At 38.0% G+C, this 27660-nt stretch overlaps 1 protein-coding gene across 1 annotated transcript in view; it reads left to right on the top strand.

Moving 5' to 3' along the window:
• LOC103781929 (vitellogenin-1-like) overlaps positions 1–25887 on the top strand; it is a 40495-nt gene extending 14608 nt beyond the window's left edge. Inside the window, exons 14-36 of the mRNA XM_008949656.1 lie at positions 2529–2653; positions 2740–2841; positions 2928–3047; positions 3309–3498; positions 3586–3679; positions 3792–3977; positions 8993–9137; positions 10710–10929; positions 11812–11981; positions 12626–13064; positions 13140–13438; positions 13528–13584; positions 14473–14709; positions 15787–15993; positions 17051–17193; positions 17705–17843; positions 19211–19346; positions 20096–20282; positions 20709–20806; positions 21422–21516; positions 21622–21781; positions 22736–22897; positions 25569–25887. Of these exons, the coding sequence (XP_008947904.1) occupies positions 2529–2653; positions 2740–2841; positions 2928–3047; positions 3309–3498; positions 3586–3679; positions 3792–3977; positions 8993–9137; positions 10710–10929; positions 11812–11981; positions 12626–13064; positions 13140–13438; positions 13528–13584; positions 14473–14709; positions 15787–15993; positions 17051–17193; positions 17705–17843; positions 19211–19346; positions 20096–20282; positions 20709–20806; positions 21422–21516; positions 21622–21781; positions 22736–22897; positions 25569–25687 (3830 nt within the window). The 3' untranslated portion in view covers positions 25688–25887. The remainder of the gene's footprint in view (positions 1–2528; positions 2654–2739; positions 2842–2927; positions 3048–3308; positions 3499–3585; positions 3680–3791; positions 3978–8992; positions 9138–10709; positions 10930–11811; positions 11982–12625; positions 13065–13139; positions 13439–13527; positions 13585–14472; positions 14710–15786; positions 15994–17050; positions 17194–17704; positions 17844–19210; positions 19347–20095; positions 20283–20708; positions 20807–21421; positions 21517–21621; positions 21782–22735; positions 22898–25568) is intronic.
• Positions 25888–27660: the final 1773 nt, after the last annotated feature.

Genomic DNA, 27660 nt, shown 5'->3' with positions numbered 1-27660 from the left:
TTCAAGGGAAAAAAAAAAAAAAAAAAAAAAAAAGTTAAAATCTCAGGCTCTGTTTTTGGAGAATGTTTAAGTCCCTGTCTGTTTTGTGTTGTGCACTGCCAGCATGAAATTACCAAAGGGCTTGTGGGGCTCTAACCCTCCATTTTCATTAGCTGGGGAGGCACATGCTCCTGTATCAAATGCCATAGTCTCAGTGGTGCTTTACAATTTCATACCATTGTTTGGCACCAAACAAACAGAAGGGACCTAAATTACTGCTGAAGTGGATTAATTTCTACCAGTGCTGAATACCTACAACTCTTGCAGAATTCAAATGTTATGCTAAATACTCTTCACCCCAACAGCAGTGCCCAGTGAAACTGCAAAACTCTGAAAACATTCACATGTGACAATTCATTGCAACTCTGAGCACATAACTTACACTTATTGTCATCAGATTTTTCTTGCACCAAAATTCTCTACTGAAATGAGCAGATCCACACATGGGATCTGGAAGCTCATCAGTTACATCAGTGGGAGTTGCACATAAAAATATAGTCAGAATAGGGAGGACCAGATTAGAAGACAGCTCTTGCTGGGCCAAATTGTAGCTATTTCTATTTTCCATGTGTGTTTTTTTTTTCTCAGTAGAGATTTTTTAAGCAATTCTCCTATGTAAATGACCATGACAGCTTCAGTGATTTGGCATATGTAGCTGGCAGAAAAGGGATGTTATATCTTATAAACACAGTCTCCTTACACATGCTGTTTATCTAGGAGAATCTGAATGTTTTATGCACTTTTGTTATTCATTGGTACATGTAAAGATTCTTTTTAAAGTAATAATACAAAAAGAGACTCTGAAACATCTGAAATCCACAGTGCTAAGCATACAAGTACTTTTGCCGCCTTTTTTGAGAGAGGAGTGGTTTGAAAGGCTTTTATAGATCACATTGTTGCTCTGCCCTGTTTCATGTTTTTTATATGGCCTTTTAATATGCTCTGTAATAAAAATAAATATAATACATACCACAACAACCACAGTAATATATGATACAAATGCTTGCTGCCTCAGAGATGGAGATAGAGAGTGCTCAAAGAAATACAGTCTATAATGATATGCAGTCTAATAGTAATAAGCACTGTGTGAACTGCTGTAGCATTTAAAATGCATTCAGGAAGAGATACCTTTTCCAGTAATACACAGATGCATGTTTCTAGTTTTAGGTACTCATTTTCTCCTCTTACTTTTGATTTTAAAATTAAGCTATCTGAATTTTCACACTGTGAGAAATAAGGGTGTACATGAGGGTAGCTGGCAGAGAGCTATGTGAAGGAGGTTGCTTTGTTCTGGCTGCAGCCTGTAAATACAGCACATCAGCAAATTGCGTTACTTCTTAGTGAAGTCTAGTGTTCAAAATTTAGTTACCATGCATATGTAACAGTTAAATCCCTACAGAAGAATAAGAAACAAGACCCTTTTCTCACACACGCTAATCTTAGACTTGGATAACTCAGGTTAGATAAATGAAGTCAATTGTCTATTACACTGGTGTGAAAGAAGGATCCATCCTCCAGCTTTCTGATTTGATTTGTCATCACTAGCCACAGGTGAAATGTGTTTCAGTGAGTCCATTCTGGAGGAGTTACCATAGTGACAGCTGTAATGCGGTACCTATTTCTTTGCTAAAAAACAAAAATGTGCCCTCAGCACCACAAGTCCTTTTGGTACTAGATGCTGAATTTTTAATAACAGGCAATAATGTCAGATGAATCTGTTTCTAATCTGGAAACTGTCACACCTGGCCACCACAAATAGTGTTTCATGCTCTGCACACTGCTACTGAATCAAAGGGACGAAACAGGTTTTGCTCAATGTGAGGGCTAACAGAATCTGACTCTTAATTCAGGTTCATATAATTAAATATCTGTACTAACGTCCATATGTATCAAAGACTGCTTTCTTTGATCTTCCCCCCTTCCTTGGGTCAAGAACATGCAGGTGCCATCACACTCATCCAGTGAAGTGGTTACAGTGCATCATCTGAATGTGTCAGTAGGATTTTCCATTAGTAAACATTTTCTTAGAGCATTAGTGCTATGTAATGTCTGAGTTACATTACTCAGATATAGGCAATTTAGGCCATCTATATCACTTCCCCCAAATTATTAGCAAAAGATGGCAAACTTGTTTTCTTTTCTGATCCCCTCTGTCAAGTTGTCCTAAATGATGTCTCATAAAAGCATTTCATAAACTGATGTTATAGACTCTGACTGGATGTAAAGGATATAACAGAAGCAATTGGAAAAATAGCTACCTACCACCATGCAATTGGCAGGGAGCTTGTAATTTTGTGCATTAATAGGTCAAAAAATGCAGAATATTCTGTATATGACTGTTTTATAACATCAGTTTTATAGTTGGGCCCTCTGGCCTTCCTCATACCGTGCTCTATCAATTGAATTATGCAATTAGTAAATTGATACAATCTACAAACTGTGGCTTTCAAAACTAACTGTGCTGTGCTTTACTGCCTTTTCCTCTTCAGATTTCCTTATGAGTGGACTGGCAGCTAAATATTTGGTATTGAATAATGCAGGCAACTTAATTCCAACAACGGCAATATCCCAGCTGCGAGCGCATTTCCTTGGAAGAGTGGCGGATCCCTGGGAGGTAATTGGGTGTACCCATAGTTTATCCTCTGATCCCTTCTTAAAACTGTCATACAGTTGGCATTTACACTTTGCATCTTCCCACAGGTGGGAATAACAGTTGAAGGACTGCAGGAGGTGTTTGCTAAAGGTTACTTTCCTGACAGGGACTGGGAGACTGACTATGACTTCAAGGAAGTCCTGAAAACGGTAAATTCTCAGGGAAAAGAAAGTCTCTAAGGCATTGCTTTTCCAAATGTTATGCAGAATTGGACTTTCTTCCTCTTCTCATGCAGCTCTCCGACTGGAAGGCATACTCCAGTGAAAAACCTTTTGCTTCGGGCTACTTGAAGATATTTGGCCAAGAGTTGTTCTTTGGTGAACTTGATAAAAATGCCATCCAAAATGCATTGCAGGTATCATTTTGAAAATATCATCACCCAGGCATGAAAAGCTTTAAAGTACTGTTTCTATTGCATATTCTCTTCCTTTTTTTAACTTTTTCATTCAAGAGAGGGTTTTGTCCTCGGTATTAATCAAGGCAAATGAGGTCAAGCTTTGATCAGGTATAGTTATAATCATGGCTGGCAGATCTTTCCCCTTGGGGCATAGTTAATGACACAGATCATGATATTCAAGTTCTGATTATTTAGACAAGTTGAACTTTGTAATTTCAGGCATGGTATGGACCCGATGAAAAAATCCCTTCATTAAGGAGAATAATCAGTAGCCTTCAAAATGGTGTAGGGAGGCAGTGGACCAAGGCTTTACTGTCCTCTGAGATCCGTCGTATCGTGCCAACCTGCACTGGGTTCCCAACAGAGACCAGCTTCTATTACTATTCTGTCACAAAAGTGGCAGGAAATGGTAACGTATTTCAAGACTTGACCAATGTAAACCTACTTTTTAGGACTGGGGGGAGGGTTTTTAACACTCTTGTTTTCTTTGTAATAGTTCAAGCACAGATTACACCTTCTCCAAAGTCTGATTTCAGATTGAACGAGTTACTAAATGCCAACATTAGGCTGCGATCCAAAATGAGTGTAAGGTAAATATCTAATATAAAATAAAGGAATAATATTTCTAAGTGACAAAGGCCATGTTAATTCAAGAAATGTTGGCTGCCTGAACATAATTTTGCTCTCACTCTACCTTTCCAGTATGGCTAAAGAGATGACCATTGTAATGGGGATCAACACACACATGATCCAGGCAGGGCTGGAAGCACACACCAAAACAAACGCTCAAATACCTGTAAATGTTGTTGCCACTGTCCATATGAAGGGAAAAAATATCAAAATTGAAATTCCACCATGTAAAGATGAGACTAACATAATTACTGTAAGGTAAGATCCAGCTCTTATTATCTTTCTATGTAGCAATGCAGCTCCTTTGCTAATAGAACATTTGCTTCTTGTCTTTGACTGACAGTTTGGGTAATTTGCAACGATTGGTGTAGTTTATTTATTTTAAATGAAGTGACATGCATCAAAGCTTTGCTTGAAAATAAGCATTACTTCCTGTGGTATTCCCCTGAAAATCCTCTTTAGGACCATTTTGCAGCTATTGAGACCCATAAGCTATTTGAAATATAAATGGCATAAAATTTCTATCCCAACATATATTTGAACTGGAGACACTAGGTAAGGTATAAGCCATCTGAATCCTATCAGTTACAACAGATAACCCATATATAATTATATTTGACACCTTGAAATGTAGAGGATTTGGTGTTTCTTGTGTTTTTACACTGTGCGTGCAATTAAAATACACTGTGGAAAACTGTTGTAGCCAGATGCCAAACAAATAAAAACAGATGGAAATACAAGCACGAAGAGAAGGAGGAAAGAGAAAGAGTATATTCAAGGAATCAAAGTAGTAGACCAAAGCTTAGGAAGCCTTCACACACACATGACAAAATACTGAGAAATGCAAGCCGAATATGCACCACAAAGGAAAATGCATCCCTGACAACAGAAATCTGCTGTTATACAATCTGCAAAATGCTAAAAAGTTTCTGCTCTAGGTATACAGCTGCAACAAAAAAAGCTCAGTTGCTTGATACAGCTGCAATTAGCATTTGTGGCTGTTTCTCCAGAGAAGCTCTGTAGGTCTCCTCAGTTTAGCCACCAGTTAGGCTAATCATTACTCTCCCTTGCCCTTCAGTGGTCACAGATCATCGTAATAGACATCAGACATCACATCCTCTTCCCTAAGATAATTCCTCCACTCCATCAAATGTGATTGTAATTAGGTTCTCCATGCAGAGGAGGGAGGGTTTTGGCAGTTCATACACCAAAAGTTAGATTCATGTAAACAACGGGGGCACCACGGTCCAAAAGTCTTGTTCAGTTTCCTGTGAATCCCAGGACAGTCTGCTTCCATGGTCACCAGGGTGTTCAGGTACCCACTCACACTAGCTCTTACTGCTGGAGAGGGCGAGGCAGATGTTAATGAACTCAGGATGCTGAACTGAGATGGGTGAGAGTATTGGACACTGATATGGAGTTCAGAGCCTCAAGCAGAGCTACGAATGTTAACAGAAGGATCCTCCCTGCAAAGCAAAATAAAAAATGTTTTCCTCCTTCGACTTAAGGGGAAATTAAATCAGACACAAAAAGGGTTAAATGCATTGCCATAAACATAAAGCAAGTCAGTATCAGATACAAGGGATTACAGCAGGAGAGCCCGTGAGTTCCAGCCCAAGCCCAGCCCCAGATTCTGCAGCATTATCATTTATAAAGTGAAGTATTCACTCAGAAATAGCTCCATAATGACAGGTATATGAGAAACATAATACTCACTAGCTAAATTTTAGCACCGTCATTTTTTTTCCAAAAAGCATTCCAGTTCACTGTTACAAAATAAATGGTCAGTGGAAACCACACAGAGCAATGAAACTGCAATGAGTGCAAGTGAAGGCAAAGCAATAACTAGAGAATGTAACACTGAACCACATTACTGAGGAGGTCAAAGACCAAACAAAGTAAAATCTTAAAGGTATGAAGAGAAACAAGGAGACATAACAGAGAGAGAAAGGAGATATATATATAGAGAGAGAGATGTGTATATATATTCTATATAGAATGAGTAAAAATTTTTAGTTTAACATAGACTTTCTATTTCTTTTGCATAAATCCATCAAGGAATAAAGAACCTATTGAATTCAATATTTTAGAGATATTCTGACACCTTCCTTTGTTAGCTTTAATTTCCTCATTTAAAGAAATGGTTCTAGAAAGCTCTTGTTTCATTCATTTGTGAGCTGTGTTCAAAATATTTAGTATTGGACACTTTGTCTTGATGGTCAGTGGGTTACCTTATATAGTTCCACATATTAAACCTAATCAGGTTGTGATATTGTTTTCCCCTTCATCTCTCAAATGCAGACACAGGAAGCAAACGGTCTTCAATAGCATTAAGTCCAGTTATATCCTACATACTGTAGAGTTTATAACCTGTCACAACTGTGAGATTTATATAAATTTTTGGTAGTGCAAGAGAAGCTCAGGTGAGCAATTGCAAATTCTAAATAGAAAAAAATAATGATGGAAAATTTTGTGATAGAGAAATTGCATTCCCAAGACAAATCAGCACATTAAAGACTTGATTTTATAGCAAACATCAGAGCAAAATAATTAATCATACCATGGAGAGAATATATAGCATGTGTTTCAATCCAGTCCTATCAAAGTTAAATTTAATTAAAAATAATAGTTATTTTTAAGGCTCTTTTAACATAATTATTTAGTATACTACAGATGGCTACTTAAATATACTTTTAAACAAAGTTTACATGAAGAAGTAAAAATCAAATAAATCTGGGGGGAAAATTAGAGCCCTGTGATTAAAATGGAGATATGGAGAGCTGCCAGAGAATGCACTTTGCAAATATATCACATATTCATCATGACAGATTACTGAAGTATATACATTATCTTGAATAGAGCTTGTATCATAGATCTTTTCTGTTTGTTTTAACTGTAGGATAAGCAGAAATTGCTTCAGATGGGCATCTCATTTATAAGATGAATTAGAAAATACAACTCTGTGTACAACACGTATACAGCATGTATAGCAGAAAAGTGCAGAAGAGCCAGTGTATACTGGGAGCTTGCATGGCAGTGTGCTGTGTTTGGGGACAGAGAAAGGATATGACTGGCAATCTGGTTTTGTAACACCTTTGCACCAAGGTCAGAAGGGTGACATGTAGGAACGGCAGAAGTTTTCATTTTACCACAGCAGCAAGAGACTTAAAGATATGGTTGGAGGATTGTCTCTTACTTCTCATTTATTTAGATGCGATGTCATGTTGTGCTATAAAACCTGGGAAAACAGTTTTTCATTGATTTTTTGGTTTGTTTTGTTTTAAACAGACATTGAGCTCTGCTGTCCCCATGCTAGGGCTGTATGTGAGGCCACGTTCACTGAAACATCAGCCCAAAACAGCTGAATTGCTTGTCCCTTACCCCTGCAGTGAATTTGGCTGACACTATAGCACAGCTTCTTCTCTCATCCAAAAAATACACTAATACATATTGGAAAACCTCCTTTTTATTTTTTCTCCCTGATGTGGGATCAGAGAGAACAAATTCTTTCATACCATAGCTTTAGGCCTTCTTTGTGACTGTTTTTCTTGTTAAAGCACCAGAGCTAGCTCTTGCAGCCTATTTTTACTGTGCTGTGTGATTCTGCAGACATTGACATGTGTCACCTGTGATGCAGCTACATTTGTCAGCTCTCTGTGCTCAACAGGGAGGAATCGATCCTCCACATTCATTAGGTGGCAGGAGTAGACTATTGGCATAAAAAATACTAAAAAAAAATTGGAAAAGCAACCCCAGGGCTTTCTGCTTGGAGACCCAGCCTGCAGTTCAGTGGTCATTTGAATTATTGAATGGGATTAATATAAAAGCCATTTCCCTTTTTGTCCCTTTACCCAGATGAGCCATCTGAAATGCAAGTTGATTTGTATTTTCTTTTATCTCCTCAGCTTGTTAGGGAGAATATTTTATTTCAGATTCCATTCTACAAGGTTCTCCTATCACCCAGCATGGAGTGTTACTGTCATGTCCTTATCTCAAAAAAGAGAAAGATGGAAAAGAAAACAAAGCCCACAGATGACACATGTTTTATTGAGGTGTTCCACATGAAGAGCAATTGTGTGCTTCACAGTGCACACAGCACGGTAGGAGCCTTCAAGAGGAAGAGAGGGCTATCAAATGAATACAAATTCATCTTTCAAATAGGTTAGACTGGAATTGCTCAGGATAGTACAGTGTGGACCATATTAAAATAGAGACCATTTTTCAGGCCATTTTTCCATCCATTTTCACAAAGACCCCCTCCATTGGCAAACCACAAAAGCCCCAGGGCAACCAGATCAACTTCATACTCAAGAAACAGCATGCAGGGGATTTTGAGCTGGACGTTAGCACTGACAAATGGCTAATAAGGTAGAGATAGTACCATATTAATAGCTGAGGGAAATACACTTTCATTTCTCAAAAATATTCAGTATTCAAGGTGTTCCTCTGACCCAAAACAAAGTTCCGAGTTATTACAGCACTGCAACAACTTCCATGAAGAACATTGGTATGGAGCCAGGGAATCAGGATGTTTAGCCATGAGAGTTTTGGTCTCATGTTTTACCTTATATCATTCATCCTGTATCCTGACTAATACTCTTAAGAGTCCACAACACTGGAACCAATGCACTGAGCACTTTTACATAAATAGGATCTTAACCTTCCTACACATCTCTCTGTGATGTCTCGCCAAGCCATGAGTACTCCCCGTGAATGTAGATCAAGCTGGAGACACTTTCAGGTTCTCGTTCTACTTTAACAAAAGTTGCACAGGAAACAGCAATTATTAGCCAGCAGTCCCCAGAGATTATTTTTTTTTTAAGTTATGGCAGAATTTTCCCAAATACAATGTCAAACAAAATGAGAACTAAGTTTAGCAGTAACACACAGAAGATTAGTTCAAAAATTTAAAAGTCCAGCATACCAAAATAGGAGACTAAGAATGTAATAATGTAACCCACAGCCAGGCGTCTAAGTAAGTGGAGTGTTCTTCAAGGTGTTAGGCATACCCATAGGACATCCTATCAGCTGCAGTGCTTTTAGCCTGTACATCTGATTCTAAAAGCCTGACAGAGATACCTGTCCCTGAGATAGGTCCATGTCTTTATTCACTCTTGGTGGTTCTTGAAAATGCAACAGGAAAGATGCTGTACCTGTAAAGCAGTTTGCAAGGTATGATACTTGTTGCTGACTATGTGCTACAAAGCATTATTCAGGTCTCCTCTTCAACAGTTCTTTATCGATACAGGTTTCCTCTAATGTATATTCTGCAGGTCTAAGACATTTGCTGTTACACGAAATATTGGGGATTTGACTGCTAGTAAGATGACTCCAGTTCTTCTACCTGAAGCGGTGCCAGACATAATGAAGATGTCTTTTGATTCAGATTCTGCATCAGGAGAAACTGACAACATCAGGGTAAACAATGTAGTGTCTAACTATTCTTTTGGGGGCTTTTAATCACTGGGAGACTATTTCTTTTCTCCGTAGAAAAATGTACAATTTGTCTCTGATCCATGCTGCTTCACTCAAAATAAGTTAGGTTCAATCTAATAACACAAATAACCCTATAATAACATTATTTCAAAATATGGAGTGTAATATATCAAACTTGCAACACTTTTGCCAAAGCAAAAGCATTTTCTTTGGTAGTTAATTTTAGACTGCCATCTACAGGTTAGGCCCACAAGCTTTAACATATTTTGCAACCCTTATGCAAGCATCACATTCCTGGGGCAGACACACATGTTCCATGAGATGCTCCACTGCTCAACTTGTAGAGCCAAATTTAATGCTTGTAAGCATCCTAATTCAAGGATGGATGGCAGTTTGTGTGTCAAGTCAAATGACTTCCTGAGCTACAGTTTTCTGTAAAAGCCAGTATAGGTTTTCTATGATGGGCAGCATTGTGAAGGCATCGCTGTGACAATTCATTCAGAGTAAGACTGACAGAGGTGAGGAATACACTGTCCTGTTCTGGTTTCATTGTTGTCCTGCAACTCTGAAGGGTTTTCACATAAAATAAGAGACGAATAGAGGATGAGTATAGCACTTTCCTATGGAGAATTCAATAGGTAAACATACTGTCACCGAGAGCAGTTTCCAATATAATGGAACAAGCAAAGCTCTTCTGTTGTGTGCTTATGTGTTGTCCTGCTTGAAAACAGCATTTCACAGTTTTTTCTTAAATGAACAGCAACTGCATAATGGCACTAACTGGAGCATCTCCCAATATCATTAAAATTTCCATTGAAAAAACAATATATTAGCAGTAAAATTCCTTTTAGTTTTTTCAGTGGAGTTCATAGAAGTTTGAAATCTTATGAAACATGATAAACTGAGTAAAAAAATAATTGAAAACCTGTATTACATGCGAAATGAAAATTTAAGATTATGTGTCTTTAGCTGTTTTCTTTGTTGCTCCACGAAAACATGATTTTCATTTCATGAATTCTAATTTTTATTAATTTTAATTTGTTCTTCTGCAAGCATTGTTTAGCACATGTAAATAATTTTGAGTGGAAGTTTCTGAAATCTGATATGCTTTGACCATATAGTTGATATAGTCTCACATTCATGTTGGACCTCAATGGAGGCAGAATTTTCATGGATAAAAGTGAAGGTTCTGTTTTTTGTCTCAACCAGATATCAAAGTAAAGAACTTCAGTCAGTCTAGAGCATACCCAGACTTGTCAAGAACCTGTTAACAGTGTCTAATACTCCAGGAAACCAAAATTATATATTTAGAATTAGTTTGTGATATAATTTCCCATTCTTATAGCCTGAAGATCTTTTTAAACTAGACAGTCTAATCAAATCATTCAGTTTATCATTTTGTCGAAGCTGTCCTATGTCATGGCCTTGCTATCTCAAATAAACTAGTTAATTCCTCCTGCAGAATACGTGAAACTATTATCAAAATAATATTCATAACTTGCAAGTATTCCTTACTGGTTTTCAGTTTAATTTGACATATGTATTCTTTAATAGGATAGAAAGTCTGCAGAAGATGTTTCACCAGGAAATTCCTTTTCCTTTGGACATTCTTCTTCACAAAAAGAGCCATTTGTTCAGTCCATGTGTTCCAATGCAAGTACATTTGGGGTTCAAGTGTGTATTGAGAAGAAAAGTGTAAACGCAGCGTTTATCAAAAATGTGCCTCTTTATTATCTTGTTGGAGAGCACACCCTCAGAATGAGCTTCAAGCCAGGTAAATATGACTGTGCACAAAAAGGAAAGTAATTGATGGCTGGATAGGAGGGTGTGTATATATACGTATATGTACATATAGTACATATATACCTTTTGTATCTTAAGTACCACTAATATTGCTATTAGACCTACCAGCCCTGGCAGTATTGGCAAGAGACTACACTTGTAGCAGGAATCCATTTCTCCCCAGTTTATCTGAGCAGCGATTTCCCAGTTCTCCCAGCAAAGCCACTCAGCATGCTTGGTGTCAAGCAGAGGTGCTCTGGGCCTACAAAGTGTGTCTGATGCATCCTGAATCATTGGATTTGGGATGCAAGCACAGAGTAATTGGACATGGGCAAAAAATCTGATGCAGTGCTCAGTACCTGCACTCTAAAAACCCATGCTCTAAAGTGAATTATGGATTAACCCCACCAGGATCTAGTCTTTAATGACTTAATCCATGGTCATAAGAAGTAAAAGCACAGCAGGCCACTGAATGTAGGTCTCTTAAGTATTAAATTAATGACCTAACCATTGGGCCACTCTTTACACTTCAAGAGTTGAGCTTCAATTCCTCTCTGATGCCTAATTCGCTATCCCATACTGTCACCTAGCTAAGCAGCCCAAATCACTAGACTTAAATTTGCTGATCATTCTGTTTATTGACGTGAAAATAATCTGGTATCATGCTAATATTTTAAAATTTGGTTATTTCCAGTAAGCGCGTTAGCTACTACAGAAATTTTTTAACAGAGTTGCTCAATACCAAAAATAATCAATAAGCATTTATATGTTCATCTGAAGTAGAATTGCTAAATAAATTATAGCCAAAAAATTGGCTTGTTCTATTATTCAGTTGCTAATACTAACAGTAATAGTAATTGCTGTGCAATTTCAGTTTACACAGAGGTACCTATTGAAAAAATACAAGTCACAATTCAAACAGGAGATCAAGCTCCTACAAAAATGGTACGTTTAGTAACATTTGAAGATCCAGAGGCACAAGTATCTTCCAGCAAAGAAGCAATTAGAAGAGTGAACAAAATCCTTGGTGATATTGATGACCAGGTACTGCTGTAAAAATCCACCTCTAGATTTGTGGGAGACATTCCACAAAGCTTAGTTATTTATATTTCTAAGTATCTTCCTTTGTTTAGATAGTATATAAAAACTGGAAAATAAAGACAGGCTTTGGAGTACACAAGTCTTTCTGCAGGTCTTTTGTTTGCAATCATCTCTTCTGCAGGTGAAGGACATTAGAAAGAGCAGGTTGGTTTTGTAGGTTTTTCTGAAAACCTCTTGTAAGACACAAAACAGCTGTTGTGTGTGTCCAAAAGGCAGGCTGTTCTTTCCAGCTACTGCAGCTGTAGCAAAAAGGTATGACACTATCTACACAATTTGCCCTGAGATAGATACAGCATTAGTACTGTCATTACCACCATTAGTTACATGTAATTGTATGATCAACAATTTCTATGTTACACATGTTCATTAGCACAAAGAGGTTTGGCATGCTGTTCTACTTATGTGTGGTTTTAACACACTATTATGAATTTGCCTTATTGTGATATATTGTAAGAATTCTGTCAGGTATACATCTTGTATTATAAGGCAATAGAAAGATTAATAGCTCTCTGTATCTGATTTTACTCACAGCCTTCTGCAAGAACACAGGGAAATAATTTTGTTTTTCCAATGTTTCTATTGACTAGGGGACAAGAAAATCCAGAAGCTCATCATCCAGTGCCAGCAGCACCAGTGGAAGTGCTGAGAGTACAACAAGCAGCCCCTCCAGCAGCGACTCTGACAACAGAGCATCACAAGAAGGCACCCAGATAAACCTGAAAACAAGACAGTCCAAAATCAAAGGAAAGAAATTCTACCCCTTTGGGGACAGTGGTGGTAGCAGCAGCAGCAGTAGTGGAAGCAGTAGTAGCAGTAGCAGCAGTAGCAGCAGCAAAAGCAGTAGTGGTAGCAGCAGCAGCAGTAGCAGCAAAAGCAGTAGTAGTAGTAGCAGTGGTTGTAGTAGCAGCAAAAGCAGTAGTAGCAGTAGCAAAAGCAGTAGTAGTAGCAGCAGCAGCAAGAGCAGTAGTAGTAGTAGCAAAAGCCACAGCAGTAGCAGTAGCAAGGGCAGCACTAGTAGTAACAGGAGTAGCAGCAGCAAGGGCAGCAGCAGCAACAGAAGCAGTAGTAGGAGGAGCAAAGGCAGCAGAAGTAGCAGCTCAGATAGCAGCAACAGTAGCAGTAGCAAAGCATCTGGTATAAAACATAAGGTTAAGAAGCAGTCCAAGACCACACTATTTCCACAGGCCAGTGCTGCTCAAGGAGACAGCACTGTCCGTGAGCAGAAGCAAAAAACAGAGAGTAGCAGCAGCAGCAGCAGAAGCACCAGCAGTGGCACCAGCAGCAGCAGTGAAAGCACTGGTGCTTCCTATCGCCACAGCAAATATGACAGACAAGCTGAAACAAAACATGTCAAGTCCCAATTTAACAGTCACAGCAGTTACGGCATTTCTGCAGAATGGGTAAAATTTTCTGATGCTTTGACTTCTCTTAGAAGGTGTTCCTCACTGAGCTGTAGGTAATAACTTTAACTTCTTTTGGAATTTCACAGAAACATCACCTTCCAAAAGTATACCAGCTCCAGTTCAGGTCTGAGCACATCCATTGGGTAGGTCTTTAGTTCAAGTGCACATTCCAATAGTGGCTACAGTTGATATGATCAAGCATGTTACTGAAGGGCTTTGTTTGGTTCATTTTGCTTGAGCATTCCATAGTGTCCAATAACCACATTGGCAATGGCAAAAATAAGCATATTTATTACTAAAATATGTGACACTACATCCTTCAGTTGTCACAGCACTTGCAATCCTCAAATTTTGGTCAGGATACCTTTAGGCTAGATGCTGTACAATGCAGTCAAAGCTAAGTTAACATAAAACATGAGGGAATTATAAAACAGCAAGATCTTCCAATGGGAATAACTATATCCACAGTTTTTAGGCAATCATAGCAAAGTCATCATGTATGTGGTTTTGTATCAGAAACCACATTTAATATATGTTATAGCACAGACATATTTTAAGTCTGTATTAGAAGGATGATAATGCAGTGACTTTTGTAGCTGTTACCTAAAAAGTTGTGATGTATCATGCTTTTCAAAGAAGAAGATTATTTATAGAGTTTTTAATTAACTTGTAATCTCTTTCTTATTTCTAAGAAAATGGATATATTTGACCACTTACTAAAGGTCGGATTTTATTTTCCCTAGTATTAGACCTGGACAATGTGATATTACCATTTGCAATCACTGTCTGTGTGGCCTTCCTGTCAGCAGAGAGATCCAGGTTGATCCAAGGCATATTCCTACTCAACATATTTAAATTCTATCTATAGTCATAAAAATAACATGTGACATATGTCTAAGTCTGTCTATAGAGGATGTGTGTCCTATAGAGAAGTCTGTCCTGTAGAGGAAGGCTGATAGCTTTGATTTTGACATCTATACTGTAAAACTAGAGGCCACGTTATAGCTTTTTAACCTGATTTTGTTTTGCAGCATCCTAATCATAAAATATCAAGCAGCTCATTCTCATCTTCCTCTGAGTCGGGAAGCAGCCACAGCAACAGCAGCAGCAGCAGTGACAGCAGCAGAAGCAGTCACCTGAGCCACACCAGCAGCAGCAGCAGCAGCAGCCACCACCATGGAAAAAAGGCTGGCCACAGCTCAAGGAGGAGCCACGTGAGCAGTGGAGTCAGTATCCACCATAGCCACGGTTCCAGCCAAACACGTGAGGTACCATTATCTATGTGGTATAAATGAGCAGTCAGGCTTTGCTGGCTGTGAAGCAGGGACTTTAGCTGTCGTGGCACTCTAACCAGCTGAGGAGGTTAGGCTCAGGAGGTACTCTGCTTGCCAAGTTTGTAAATTGAATGTCAAAGTCTGTTGGGATATTTTTTCCCTCGCAGAAAAATTTTTTCCTTATTTCCCTGGCTTTTAGGTTTTGTTTGCTGGTTTCATGGGTATATTCTGATTCATTTCTAAAGGTGTTTGCAGTATGTGAAAGCCTGGATTTGGAAATTTGAAAAATTTAAGGGAATGGTGTTGTATATTACAGGGGAAAGAATTTTCTTTTTCCTATGAAAGCCCAAAACACACAAAAAAATTGCATTAAGGAAAAAATGGGAAGTAAATAAATAGGTTTTATGTAAAGGCTTTTTTTAACTTAAGTCCACCAAATTATTTTGAGATGTAGACCTGAGGTCATGAGTGCATGCAGACTATAACTATTAAATGAAATCCTTCCTGGTCATTACTGATAGGTAAATGCAAAGTCCTATTAAGCATAGATAATTTTCATCTTTATTACAGATTTAGTATTCTATAATTGTAATAAGTAAAGGTATCTACACAGTAATAGAACAAATAGCTCTACAAATGTAGGCAATGTGTAAGGTAACTCTGCTACTAAGGATTTAGAAATAATCTTTTAGCTTGAAGGAGTTGAAGTATATTAAAATTTGTCATCAATGTGTATACTGCTATGAAGATATCTAGGACATATTGTAGGCAGCTATGTGGAATGTTAAAATAATGAACAAAATCTTACTATGTGCATCCAGATAGTTCGGAGGAGTCTTGGATCTCTTATCAAAACAATCCTGTCTTTAAGAATTCCTGGTGGTAATGAAATAATCAAGATTCCAACCAAATTTATCCTTAAATATTTGGGATATAGAAATACGTCCTGAAAACTAAACTAATGAAGGATAAGGGCTGCTTCCTGCTACCAGCACACCTAAACTGGGCTGTAGGCTCTGGGATGAATACACAGAAATACTTAAGCATAGATGGTTGGGGGTTGTTTTTCAGCGCAGCTTCCTGGGAGACGTAATTCCACCTGGCATTACGATTGTGGCACAGGCAGTAAGGAGTGACAGCAGAAATCAAGGTTATCAAGCTACAGCATATGTTCGTTCTGATGCTGCCAAAGTTGATGTGCAACTAGTTGTGGTTCAGCTGGCTGAAACCAACTGGAAAGCATGTGCTGATGCTGTAATACTACCTCTGAAGGCACAGGTAAGCATACAGGCAGCTTCACCCAGAGAGACATCTGAAAAGCTCTAAATTCTTTAAATAAGCACATAGCACCTGCTGATTAGGAGAACTAAACAGGAAAAACGTACGTATGAAATATTTCATGAAGTTTGTAAGCTTTCAGAAAATGTTGCTACATTTCACAATCCTATTGAATTAAAACTAAAAAAAAAATAAATTAAATCATCCACTTAAAAATTTGGCAAAATAAAAAAAAGTATTGACTTTCAAGATACATTAAAATATGACCAGTGGAATTATAACAAATGTTTGAAAAATTGACTGCTTCATTACTACCTGTTTATTATTTTTTCTATTATGAATTTGTTCATCTGGTAATATGGCTGGTTTTCTCTGGATAATTCATTTCTAAGACTTATAGTTCAAATGCATTTGAAATGTTGTATTTCTTAAGTTTCATATGAAAAGATGGAAAAAGTAAAGTTGGGTAATGGGTTGATGTCTGAGAGAGCACCATAAATGAGTGAACAGGCCTTCTGTTTTCTTTTTCTGCATCCCCCTGTGCTGTGCTTCCCATGCGCTTTTTAACACAAAAGATTTTTGCTTAACAGTTTACAAATGTCTGCTTTTCACAACTGCAGTTCACAAATTCAGCATGACATTGCAAAAAGTGAGGTGAGATTCAAATCAAGAAGTATTGGGGAAAGCTAATAGAGATTATTGCACAGTTTTCCTGTAGAAAAACAAAAATACATTCTGGTTATGAAGCTACCAAGTCTAAGGAAATCTCAGGAAATAATGACAAACCTGATGTTTCAGAGGCTGCTTAGAGACAAGAACATGTACATGTGTTGCTACAAAGCCTTGCAAACCTTTTTTCTACTACATCTCAGATTTTTCTGAATGTTGGCAAAATTTCTCTGTGCGCTTATTTAGAGAAAAAAAAAAAAGAAACTCTAGAACATTAAGGATCAATGTGAAGTTTTAAGAGAGAAGAAAAACGTGTATTTTTAAATAGTCAGAGATGGTTCTGTGATTGTTCTCTGAAATTTGGCTGACTGTTTCCCTTTTTGTGAAGGCCAGACTGAGATGGGGCAAGGAGTGCTGGGACTATAGGATAGCAGCCACAGCTACCACAGGCCAACTGGCAAGAACGCCAGCTGTGCAGCTGAAGGTGCAATGGGGAAATCTTCCATCATGGATGAAAAAGACAGGCACAGCGTATGTAATTCATTCTTTCTTAAGTCCCTATTTTCCCTTTCTTACACTAGTTGTCTTTCTAAAAACCAAAAAAATTATATGACATTTTTCAATGCAAACACATTTGGGGTTTTTTTGTTTGGTTGGGGTTTTTTTGGCTGGAAAACACAAGTTAAATGGCATAAAAGTATTTTGCAAACATGTTCTACATTTTCCACGTTTTGTATTAAAAATATTCCCCAAATATTTAAAAACTTGACACTTTGATTTCTTTTTCCATTCTAAACTATTTGATATTTCAGTTCAAAATGCCTTTTTGTCTCAAAAAATACCTAGTTAAAATGAGCCAAATAAAACTAATGTGTTTCTTCTGGCCAAAATCAACCATTTAATTTGACCCAAAGTATTATTTCTTTGACTTTTCAGTTCTTCCATTGCTTCCCCATTTTTTTCAGAACTGCCAGTAGTCCTTGTCCTCTGATGTCTGCTTTTGCTCATGTACCTGAGTTTGTCGCATCTTGTTTATCTCTAGAGTCATGCAATATGTTCCTGGTGCAGCACTCATGTTGGGCTTCTCAGAAGCACATCAGAGAAATCCATCTCATGAATTCATAGTAAGGGCAGCTGCAACATCTCCACGAACAATTGATACAGTAATTAAAGCTCCTGGGGTACGTGTCAATTTTTTTTTTTTTTCCTTACCTTGAATGGATTTTCAACTAATAACATTTTTATACTTAATGTAAAGGGAGCAAAAAAGCAAAACATTCCCTTTTAGAAAAGCTGCTGTATGCCTGACTGCATTACAGGGGTCTTGAAGTACATATAAGAGAGCTCTTGATTTTGTGCCGCTTCAGTGCAATGTAGCAATAAGTTGAAAATCAGATTTTGTAGCCAAATACCTTATTTCCATGCTGAGAACAGTAGTTAGGCCAAAATTATCTCAAGTACAACTGCTCTGCACTCACGTCTTTATTAATTTTACCCAGTGTGACTAGTTGTCACACTATATGTATAGGATGTATAGGGATGTCAGAGCAGATAATGGAGTCCTTGAGCACACCTTGCACTCTATTGCAACCACATATAGCGTCTATCTGTGCTGGCACTCAGGTCCCACATCTGCTGTTGATGAGACAGGTCCGAGCAAGTTATGACAGCCACAGATACAGTTCTGCCTTCACCAAACTGGCGCAGGTAGTTACGCTCTCAGAGCAGCTTGCATAGGCTGAATCTGCAAAATCCCACTGATTAATTGGGCCTTGTCCACCAAATCCCTGTGCACCACTTTGAAAAATTTCCCCTATGGATCTCTGGCAAATAAATAACAGCTAGCTATTCATGCACAGAGAAATTACTGTGTCTTTAACCTTCCACGGTGCTTCAGTATTGCAGGATCTTTAATATACTGTAATGAAGAGGCAAGCACACTAGGCATTAATTTGCTTCTCTTGGTAAATGAAATTTGTAGCTACAGTGATGGAGTCCTGCAGGAAAGATGGGGAAGGACTCTGTAGCAGGGAGTGTAGTGATAGGACAAGGGGTAATGGTTTAAACTGAAAGAAGGTACATTTAGATTAGATATTAGGAATAAATTTTTAACTATGAGGGTGGTGAGACACCGGAACAGGCTGCCCAGAGAAGCTGTGAATGCCCCCTCCCTGGAAGTGTTCAAGGCCAGGCTGGATGAGGCTTTAAGCAACCTGATCTAGTAGAAGGTGTCCTTGGCCATGGCAGGTGGCTTGGAACTAGATGATCTTTAAGGGTCTTTCAAACCCAAACCACTCTATGACTCATTTATGTCAGTTACTTTCCAAGGTCCTTAACAATTTCTTAAAAAGTCAAGAAGTGTGACTAGAAAAGAATGCAATGATTGCTCTCAAAAGCTGAAGGTTGGGATGAATCCTGGAGAGACTAACACAACTGCAATTGTATAAATGCATCTTCAAGATAAGGGTCTTTTTTTTTTTGTTTGCAGTCATATCTTGAGCAGTATAGTTCCATTTATCTTAATGTATTTTCATTTCTGCTTTTTCAGGTAACACTTTACTATCAGGCTCTCCGAATGCCATTCACTCTGCCCTTAGGCCCATCTCCAACTTATGAGGCTCGAGATATCACTGCCTGGAATTTATTTCCTGAAATAGCATCACAAATAGCACAAGAAGATCAATGTAAATTACTTATATGCTTGTCTTATGAATAAGCAATGTTTGTAGATCCATCCTCTGCCGTGACTGGGCCTTGCTTTTCCTTGTAATGGTCTTCTAGGGAACCATAGCATCTCTAAGCCTGCTTTCTCAACAGCTCTTTCCTTCACTTAGAAGAATATTTATTGGCAGGTAAAGGAAGAGACTTCAAACTGATGTAAATTTTCAGAGTTCAGGAATTGCTCCTGTCTGCAAGGACTAGAGGTTGTCTTTTGCCCCTTCTAAGAAGTTACCATCCCTGCATTGAGAGGCATCAGATGATAGGTACAAGACAGGTCACATATTTTCTGCCATGATTTTCTTCAAAAAGGAGTCATGTGAGTCTTAGCTGGCGGGTGCTTCCCACTTCTGTGGGAAACGTGAGCTACTTTTTATCATTGTTAGTTACTATTTTTAGTTGCTCAAGAATCAGGTATATTTTAGTTCCTGCTAGCTTGAGTTTTGTGTTTAGCGTGTCATCAAAATTAATACTTGTATAGTCTATACCTGGTGGTTCTTCTGTAGTGCTACAGTGTTATTCTGTAGTACAGACTACATTCTGTAGTCGTGTCCTTGCAGACTCTGGCAGCACTGAATGCTTCTGCCAAAGAGATGATGAAGTTTCATTATTGTTTGTTGTGTAGTTCCATCTCATAGAGGTGGCTTTCAATGCTTTGCAGAAACACATATGCCATTGTCCCATCTGCCATTTCTTTTCTGGTTTTGTTTTGCAGCCACATGTGAAGTCAGAGAGGGAGATTTCAAAACGTTCGATCGCGTGAACCATACATGTTCTTTTGATACAAGCTGCAACCTGATAGTGGCCCAAAGCTGTACCGAACGACCAGAATTCATCATTACTACAAGAAAGGCTGATCCTCAGTCTTTCTCAAGAGAGGTTCACATAAATACAACCTCAGTGTAAGTGTGATTGATCCTGGCAATTCAGGAATTAGGTACAAATTCTCAGGGAGTCTGGGGATAGGACATATCTAGCTCCTAGGTGAAACTGGTTTGCAATCAGATATTTGGGGAAATATAGGATTTCCAGAAGGAATCCTCATCTGAGACTCTTTGGTTTAGTAGTTCTTGTCTTCAATTTTGCAGCCACCACTATGATAATGTGCTCATTATGTCCCCACCACATCTTTAATTTAAAGGTCAAATCTCAAAACAAAGTCCCAATGAATTTTGCACTTTAGAAAGAAAATAACTCATTTGTCCATTCATTCAAAATTCAGACATTCAGGTTGATTCTTTCTCTGCCAGCTTTGGTCACAAATATCTCTTCTTTTCAAATTTTAAATTAACCTTGAGTTTTGGGGGGGGTTCCTTCTGTTTCTGAAGGAACATCACAATCTGTCCTGCTGCAAATTCATCTCTACTTGTGGCATGTAATGAAGAACCAGTTCTACCACAGAGTGGATTTTCTGAGTATGAAAAAGGTAAGCTGCAATAACCACTTTTCCAGAGCTGACCCAGAAACTAAATATCTTCAAGCTATTTTAACAAATTCCACAGAAAATCTCAATATAAAGAAAACACAAGTGGGAATAATTCAAAGAAAAACAAGAGACTTAACTTTCTTAAGATTTGTGTTGACTTACATTCCTGTTTCTTATAGCATATACACTCTTACTTTCCTCCCACATAACTGACCGGTAAAAAAAGCCCTTTCTTATATGTGGTATGTTCAGGTTGATGATTGTTCAGGAAAAAAGTTCTTGTTATAGTCACAGTTAGATGCTTTGGTTCAGATATTTAGCTGTAGAACCAGCAATATCATTATCATTTTGAGACTTAGCAGACTGAATACAAAACTCAATTCCAAGTATAGAGAACAGCAGTAGAATATTTTCAAAATTAAAGAGATAAATACTTCCATTTTTGCTTTCTCTTGCTACAAAAATAAAAACAAAACAAAACAAAGCAAACATACCACAACTGCAGCAACAAAGTTATCATTGAGAAAGAAAATGCATTTTGATGTATTTTGTGTTACTCAGTTTCTCCATTAATTTGAAATTAAGCAGATCACCTTATGATTCACTTTTTTACAGACAACGTTAAAATTTATAAAAATGGAACAAGAGTTACTGTGGAAGCTCCAGCACATGGACTGAAGAGTGTGACCTTTGATGGTGTAATCCTTAAGGTATTGGGCTTACTTTCAAGGTTACTACTTTCTTTGTGTTTAATATGTTGGCAATGTAACAGACCTACACTTCAGTGTTCACTGCAAAGGTGTGCTATTTTACAGGTTACTGTTGCTTCATGGATGAGAGGAAAGACCTGTGGAGTTTGTGGAAATAATGACAGAGAAAAGCACAATGAGCTCCTAATGCCAAATCATAAGCTGGCACACAGCTGTTCTGCTTTTGTTCATTCATGGGTATTGCTAGAAGAAACCTGCTCTGGTGGTTAGTAGATCTGAAACCACGTTATGCCTGAGGAGAATACAATTTCACTTTTTCTCTGCCAATAGCTGCAAATTATTTTTTTTTTAAAAGAGGCAGATATCTTTTACTTAGGAAAGACTTAATCTAATCAGTTAATCTAATCTAAACAAGTTGCAGACTATGAATGCAGAGTTGGATCTTAAGTTTGTGTAAATTTTCAGAGTGCACAAAATTTCATTCTTTTTCTGCACCGTCTGAGGGTGTAATCTCAGAGAAACGTTTAGAAATACTCCTGAAGTAAAAGAACCTGTTTACATGTAGCTGGAAGAATAATGATGGTCTCCCATAACATCAATACAGTTTTGTTCTGTAGGTCTCCATTTACCTTGGACCTGAGATAACTTCATTGAAGTTAATGCTTTTTTTTCTCCTTGACTACTGTGGCAGTAAAATTGTACTTATCTGTGTGTCAGGAAACAGAATCATAGCTGGGATCCTGTTAAGTTACATTATACCTTTCTAGTGAGATAATTGCAGCATTATAAAAATAATCCGATACAAGAATTATCCTTGATGTTATTATATAAATGCTGCCTTTTTTAATCCATTCACTACAGATAACATTTTTCCTAATGCAATGAAGTAGCCTCTGTGTGTGCAGTATCTGTTCTTAATAGCTTTCAGACATGAGAGGTTATTTTCTGTGTATTGTGTGGTTCTAAAAAAAATGGATATACATGATTCCATTTGGGTTATATTGTGCAATTAGATTTTAAAAATAGCTCCCTTTTCAGACTCTTTCCTCTATCCCCCATCTTATTTTCATCCTATCTCAATAACCTCACTACTGGGAAAATGGTTTGTGAGGCACCTGTGTTTTAATAAAAGCTGAAGAGAAAATATGGCCCTTTATTATTGCAACGATCGATTGGGATTTATTTCTACAATTTTAACTATGCTTCCTTTTCCTCTTAGGGTGCAAGCTGCAGCGCAGTTATGTGAAGCTGAATCGAAACCCTACTATCGATGGAGAGGAATCTACATGCTACTCTGTTGATCCAGTACTGAAATGTATGAAGGACTGTACTCCAATCAAAAAAACTTCAGTTAAGGTTGGCTTCCGCTGTTTTCCAAAAGGTATGGTATTTTTCTCTCTCTGAGTCACGAACTGTAGGAGCTCTGTCAGAACACTCGAAAGAACAAAGCACAGCCACACACAGACCCATGTTACTCTGGCTCCTCTCTGAGCTGCTGTTTTTAATCCCATTAGTATTTGCTATAACCACTGACAGTACTGGCCAGCTAAAAGCTAGTTTAGATGGTCACAGGTAGCATCATCTGAGGAAAACATCTGAGGTGGTAAAAGGGGCAGCAGTGATCAATAATTTTTTTTTTCATGTTTTCAGGATCTCCATGAAGTTGCAATAAGCAACACTAAGTCTTTTTATGCACATTACCGGCTACAATTTTTTGTAGACCAGGGCAAGCAAGGCAATTGAAAGTCAGTCATATAGTGTGGCATGAGTGCTGTGATTAGGCTGCCATGCTATGCCGCTGTGCAGTACATCAGCAAAAAAAAAAGCACATTGCTGAAATGTTCTCTAGATTGCTTCAAAAAATGGTTTGTTTTTGAAGGTATTTTACACACACACACACACACACACACACACTCATGCCCCAGATTTTTAGAAACACTTGGCATTTTTCTCCTTTTGCTGATACCAATTTGTCATGGCTATGATGCATTCTCTAACAAAGGTTCACACTGAAGTTAATAGAAGCATGAGAGGAGAATCCAACCCTGAACCAACAGATATTTCTAATCCATTCCTTCCTAAATCTTTTAACAAGTTAGTACATATACACCTTAGAGGGAAACCTACCACTAGGGAGTGTCTACAGAAGATCTACAGAAGTGGTCTGTTCTCTATGTTAACCATTGTTGGTCAAATCCTTTATTAGCTGGGATAATCCAGTGTAGTGTCATTGAAGCCAATGGACCCCTGTGTTGAGTAATACTGGAGAGGAACAGAGTATTTTACATCTAATTTTAAACAACTTCTGTGTAGAACTTTGCACTTTGCTCCTGTTAATAATTTCTGCAATGTGCTGAATCAGCCCAAAGAAGCAATGAGTATCTTTCTATAACAGCCAACCATCTACAACAGCCTATTCAAAAAGCAGCACAAAGAGAGTGCTAATAGTTTTCTGACTTCTCCCTGAGATATGAATAGATGCATCCTTTTATAAAAAGAAAAATCCACCCCAACAAAAAAAAAAAAAAAAAAAAACCTTCCAAAATCTTGTCATATCCACATTTCACAGATTTCTTTTGTGTGTTCAAGTCTGTATCTCTGAAATGTCATCACCCCAGGCCTCTCACTGCCTCAGAATATTAGGCTATAATAAAGCTGTCTCGTTCTCTCACAAAAATGTGTGAGAAAAGACGAAAATCAGAAAAAAAGATATGTTAGTTGTCGCAGCCCATGCTGCTTTTACAGCAACTGCAGGCTTCTCTGGTTCAGTTACTGAACCAGAGACTGAGAACTCTGCTTGCAGCATTCCTAATCAAGGACTTTTTTTAATTTATTTATCCTGAGGAGAAGGAGGAGGAGAAGTGAGGAAAGGAAGAGGTGGGAAAGGAGGAGAAACAAGGAAAAAGATGCTATTTGTGGGTTTTTTAGCAAGATGATTGCTTTTCCTTAGGTTAAGGATCAATAGGATCCAAGGCTAGCCCTTAAAAACTGTTCTTTTTCCTTCTTTGTTCAATGACTTGGAGAAGCAGCAGCAATCAGACCCACAGTGTGCCCAATAGTAAGAGCCATAACCAGAATTAATGTTATATAAAAAGAAGAGCTCAGACGTTTTATAGCATTTCTCATTTCACAGCTTGAAAATATTACTATTTTTAAAAAAGCATCTCTATCACCTTTCTGGGAAATATTTATTATCCAGTTTATTATGCAAAACCTGTGCTTCAGGTTGGACAGTAATTTAGACAAGGAGAGTGTTAGCATGTCAGGAGAGAAGTGACTGATACAACGTGAACCCATATAGCAGTCTCCAACTTTCTCTGTGATGAGAGATGGCATGCTGTAAATGTATTGTCCAACTAAGGGATAAAACAAATGGAGGTAAAATTATGAAAGCTTTACCATTCTCATTATACAAACTTAATCTAAATGGATGTCCTAATATTCTTCCAGATGCAATGATAAACCTTCAGCTAGCTAAGAATATTTATTGGGAGGATGAATATCATTATTCCATTTAGATTATTTCAGCATTAAGGGATATGGCTTATTCAAGCTGCTGTTGATAAAGCAGTGTGGTAAGGTTAATACTGCAACTGACAACGCTCTGCCAGATTTCACAATGTATGGGAAACTTTAATTAGAAGTTTATGAACCTCTGAAAATTCTCAAAAGGCCTTATCCTTCAGAATGAACTCTGACAAACTGTTGGCTGAAAAACACAGTGATATGCAGCGCTAACATAAAAAGAGACTTCTGATGTGTGTGTGGTGGTCTTACATTGACAGTGGCTACCTCTAACACTTTTACACCCTCCTGCCTGTTGTCTTTGTGCTTCGTGAAACATTACTCATTTTGGTTTTAGGGAAGCATTATAGTAATTATATCACGGGTGAAAATCCTGCTCCAAGTCAATGAGTCAGTTAGATGTCAGTTTTGGGGGCAGGAATTCATTCTTTACTTGATGAGGGAGTTGGCAGCCATCAAAACAGTATTTCCTTGAAATGTGTTAATTTGCTTGATGTTAGTTAACAGTGCCTTTTCCCTTCTGACAGATACTGCTGTAAGCCTGGTGGAATGGCAGAGAAGCAGTGATAAAAAGTCTGCATCTGAGGATGTTGTGGAGTCTGTGGATGCTGATGCTGATTGTACCTGCACTGGTGACTGCAGTTAAGCTAAACACTTTAGTGCTGTGCTGTAGACCTACTATGCAAATAACTGAAGAGCTGGACAGATAAGAAGGGAATGTAATAGCTGTAGTAAAATATTAAGAAATGTGCTTGAAGAAAATAAGCCTACTGCATTGCAGCCAAAGTCAAATGCATTATGTACAGTCTGCACTGCTTAATAAATATGTTGTTCATTAAATTAGTATTCATGTGGTCTCTCTCTTTATTTTTCCCTATCAAGAAAACAATCAGAACAACTATATTATTATCCAGGAATTCTGCTTCCTTTTGTCTGAAATATAATTACAGCAGTCCTCTCCTAAAATTATGTTCGCTAGGTGATGAAAGGAAAACATGATTACAGCTACCGCTAACTTTCCATTGTGCAAAGAGTTTCATATTTAGCATACTAAAGACACAGTAAGCATTTGTTTTCTTTTATGTTTTCTGGTAAAGAGCAAAGTCTGTTCTTGGAACTGTTCTGCAAAAAAATACATTTTACTCCCAGCAAGACCATTAGCCTTCGTACATTCTACAAAGGAATGAATTGGACTGCTAGACTCCCACTGTAGCTTTCCAGAGAGCTATAGTGTGTAACACAGTCCCCATTTTCATTTAGATTTTAATGGATGTGCTGTTGCTTCATGAGCTAAAAGTATGAATAGGAACTTTTCTTTTTGGTTTACCATCTCCTATTGTATATCTATGAAAATGATGCCTTCAAAAACTTCAGGGAACAATAATACATCAGGTAGCATTCCAAATACTCCAAAAAAGTTAGATATAGAAAAATGTGTAAGATCAATAGCATCATAAAGCTAAAATAAAGTACAAGCAGGACAGTTATACTGTTTAACAAGTGAATTGGCAATCTGCTAGCTTTTACTAGGCCTATGCAGAAAGGTAATTCCCTCCCACCCCAGGGGACTTGGAATAAGTGGCAACTTCAAACCCCGAGCAATGGAACAATATGTCTTGACCTTGTACATGAATCAGTCATGCAGTGAGCTGTGATATGTTTTCCACAACAGGCAGCAGCAACCAGCATGCTCTTCCAAGAGAAGCCTTAGCATGGGCAAGGTACTGTGGAACTCAAATGGTGTCAGGAAACAGTCGTTAAAGAAAACACTTTTCTTTCTAACTAAAAATTGAGCTATCAGAAAGATGATTGAAGAATAAATATCTGAACAATTATAGACTAACATTCCTCAGTGCTTTTCTCTCAAGTGCAGAAACACATGTGATGTACAGTACTCCTCTTACTCTCTCCCAAGTTGCAGCTTGCCACCACCTTGAAGTTAGAAAAGACCCAAGTTTTCTGGTTGTACCGCACTTACTTCATTATTTACAGAAGAAAGTAAGCCATTGGGCGTTGGTTCAAACCAGGGCTCAGTAGACTGAGCTCTGACATCTGGTGCATACTCTATTACAAGCATGTTTGCCTCTGCCCTTAAGCCTCTCTCTTGAGCATAATTTACAGAGGACAAAAGGGGGTTACCTGCCTCTTTCCCTTCCCCCAGCCTTAATTTAATCTATATGTTGTATTTGAGAGCCTTCGTGTGTACTGGGTCTGTATGCAAATAGCCAATTCACTATTCAACAGCTATTTTTCATGCAAGTATGTTCAAATGAAGACCAGTAACGAGTTCTTGCACTGTTTTTATTTGTAATAAAGCATTCACAAATTCCCTGTACAAAAGCTGAGTTTTGCTAACTTACCAGAAGTGCTACACTGCAAAAAGTTAGCCCCAAACATGAGGAGAGATGAAGAATATTGCATTCTACTTTCCTCTAAAATTACTGCAATATTACACCTGGAGAGCCCTTTTCTTTTTTTTCCTGATATTGTTTTCACTGTGGCTTGTGGGAGATTTCCCATTGACTTTCATAGGATCAGACTGTCATCTTTAATCCAACACCTTTCTTTTTAATCTGCTTGTTTACAAAAGAGAAACTTTTGCCAGTCATCCACTTCAGA

Source organism: Merops nubicus, unplaced genomic scaffold, assembly GCF_000691845.1.
Source record: "Merops nubicus isolate BGI_N331 unplaced genomic scaffold, ASM69184v1 scaffold35591, whole genome shotgun sequence".
Taxonomy (NCBI): domain Eukaryota; kingdom Metazoa; phylum Chordata; class Aves; order Coraciiformes; family Meropidae; genus Merops; species Merops nubicus.
This window is presented reverse-complemented; position numbering and strand designations above follow the sequence as displayed.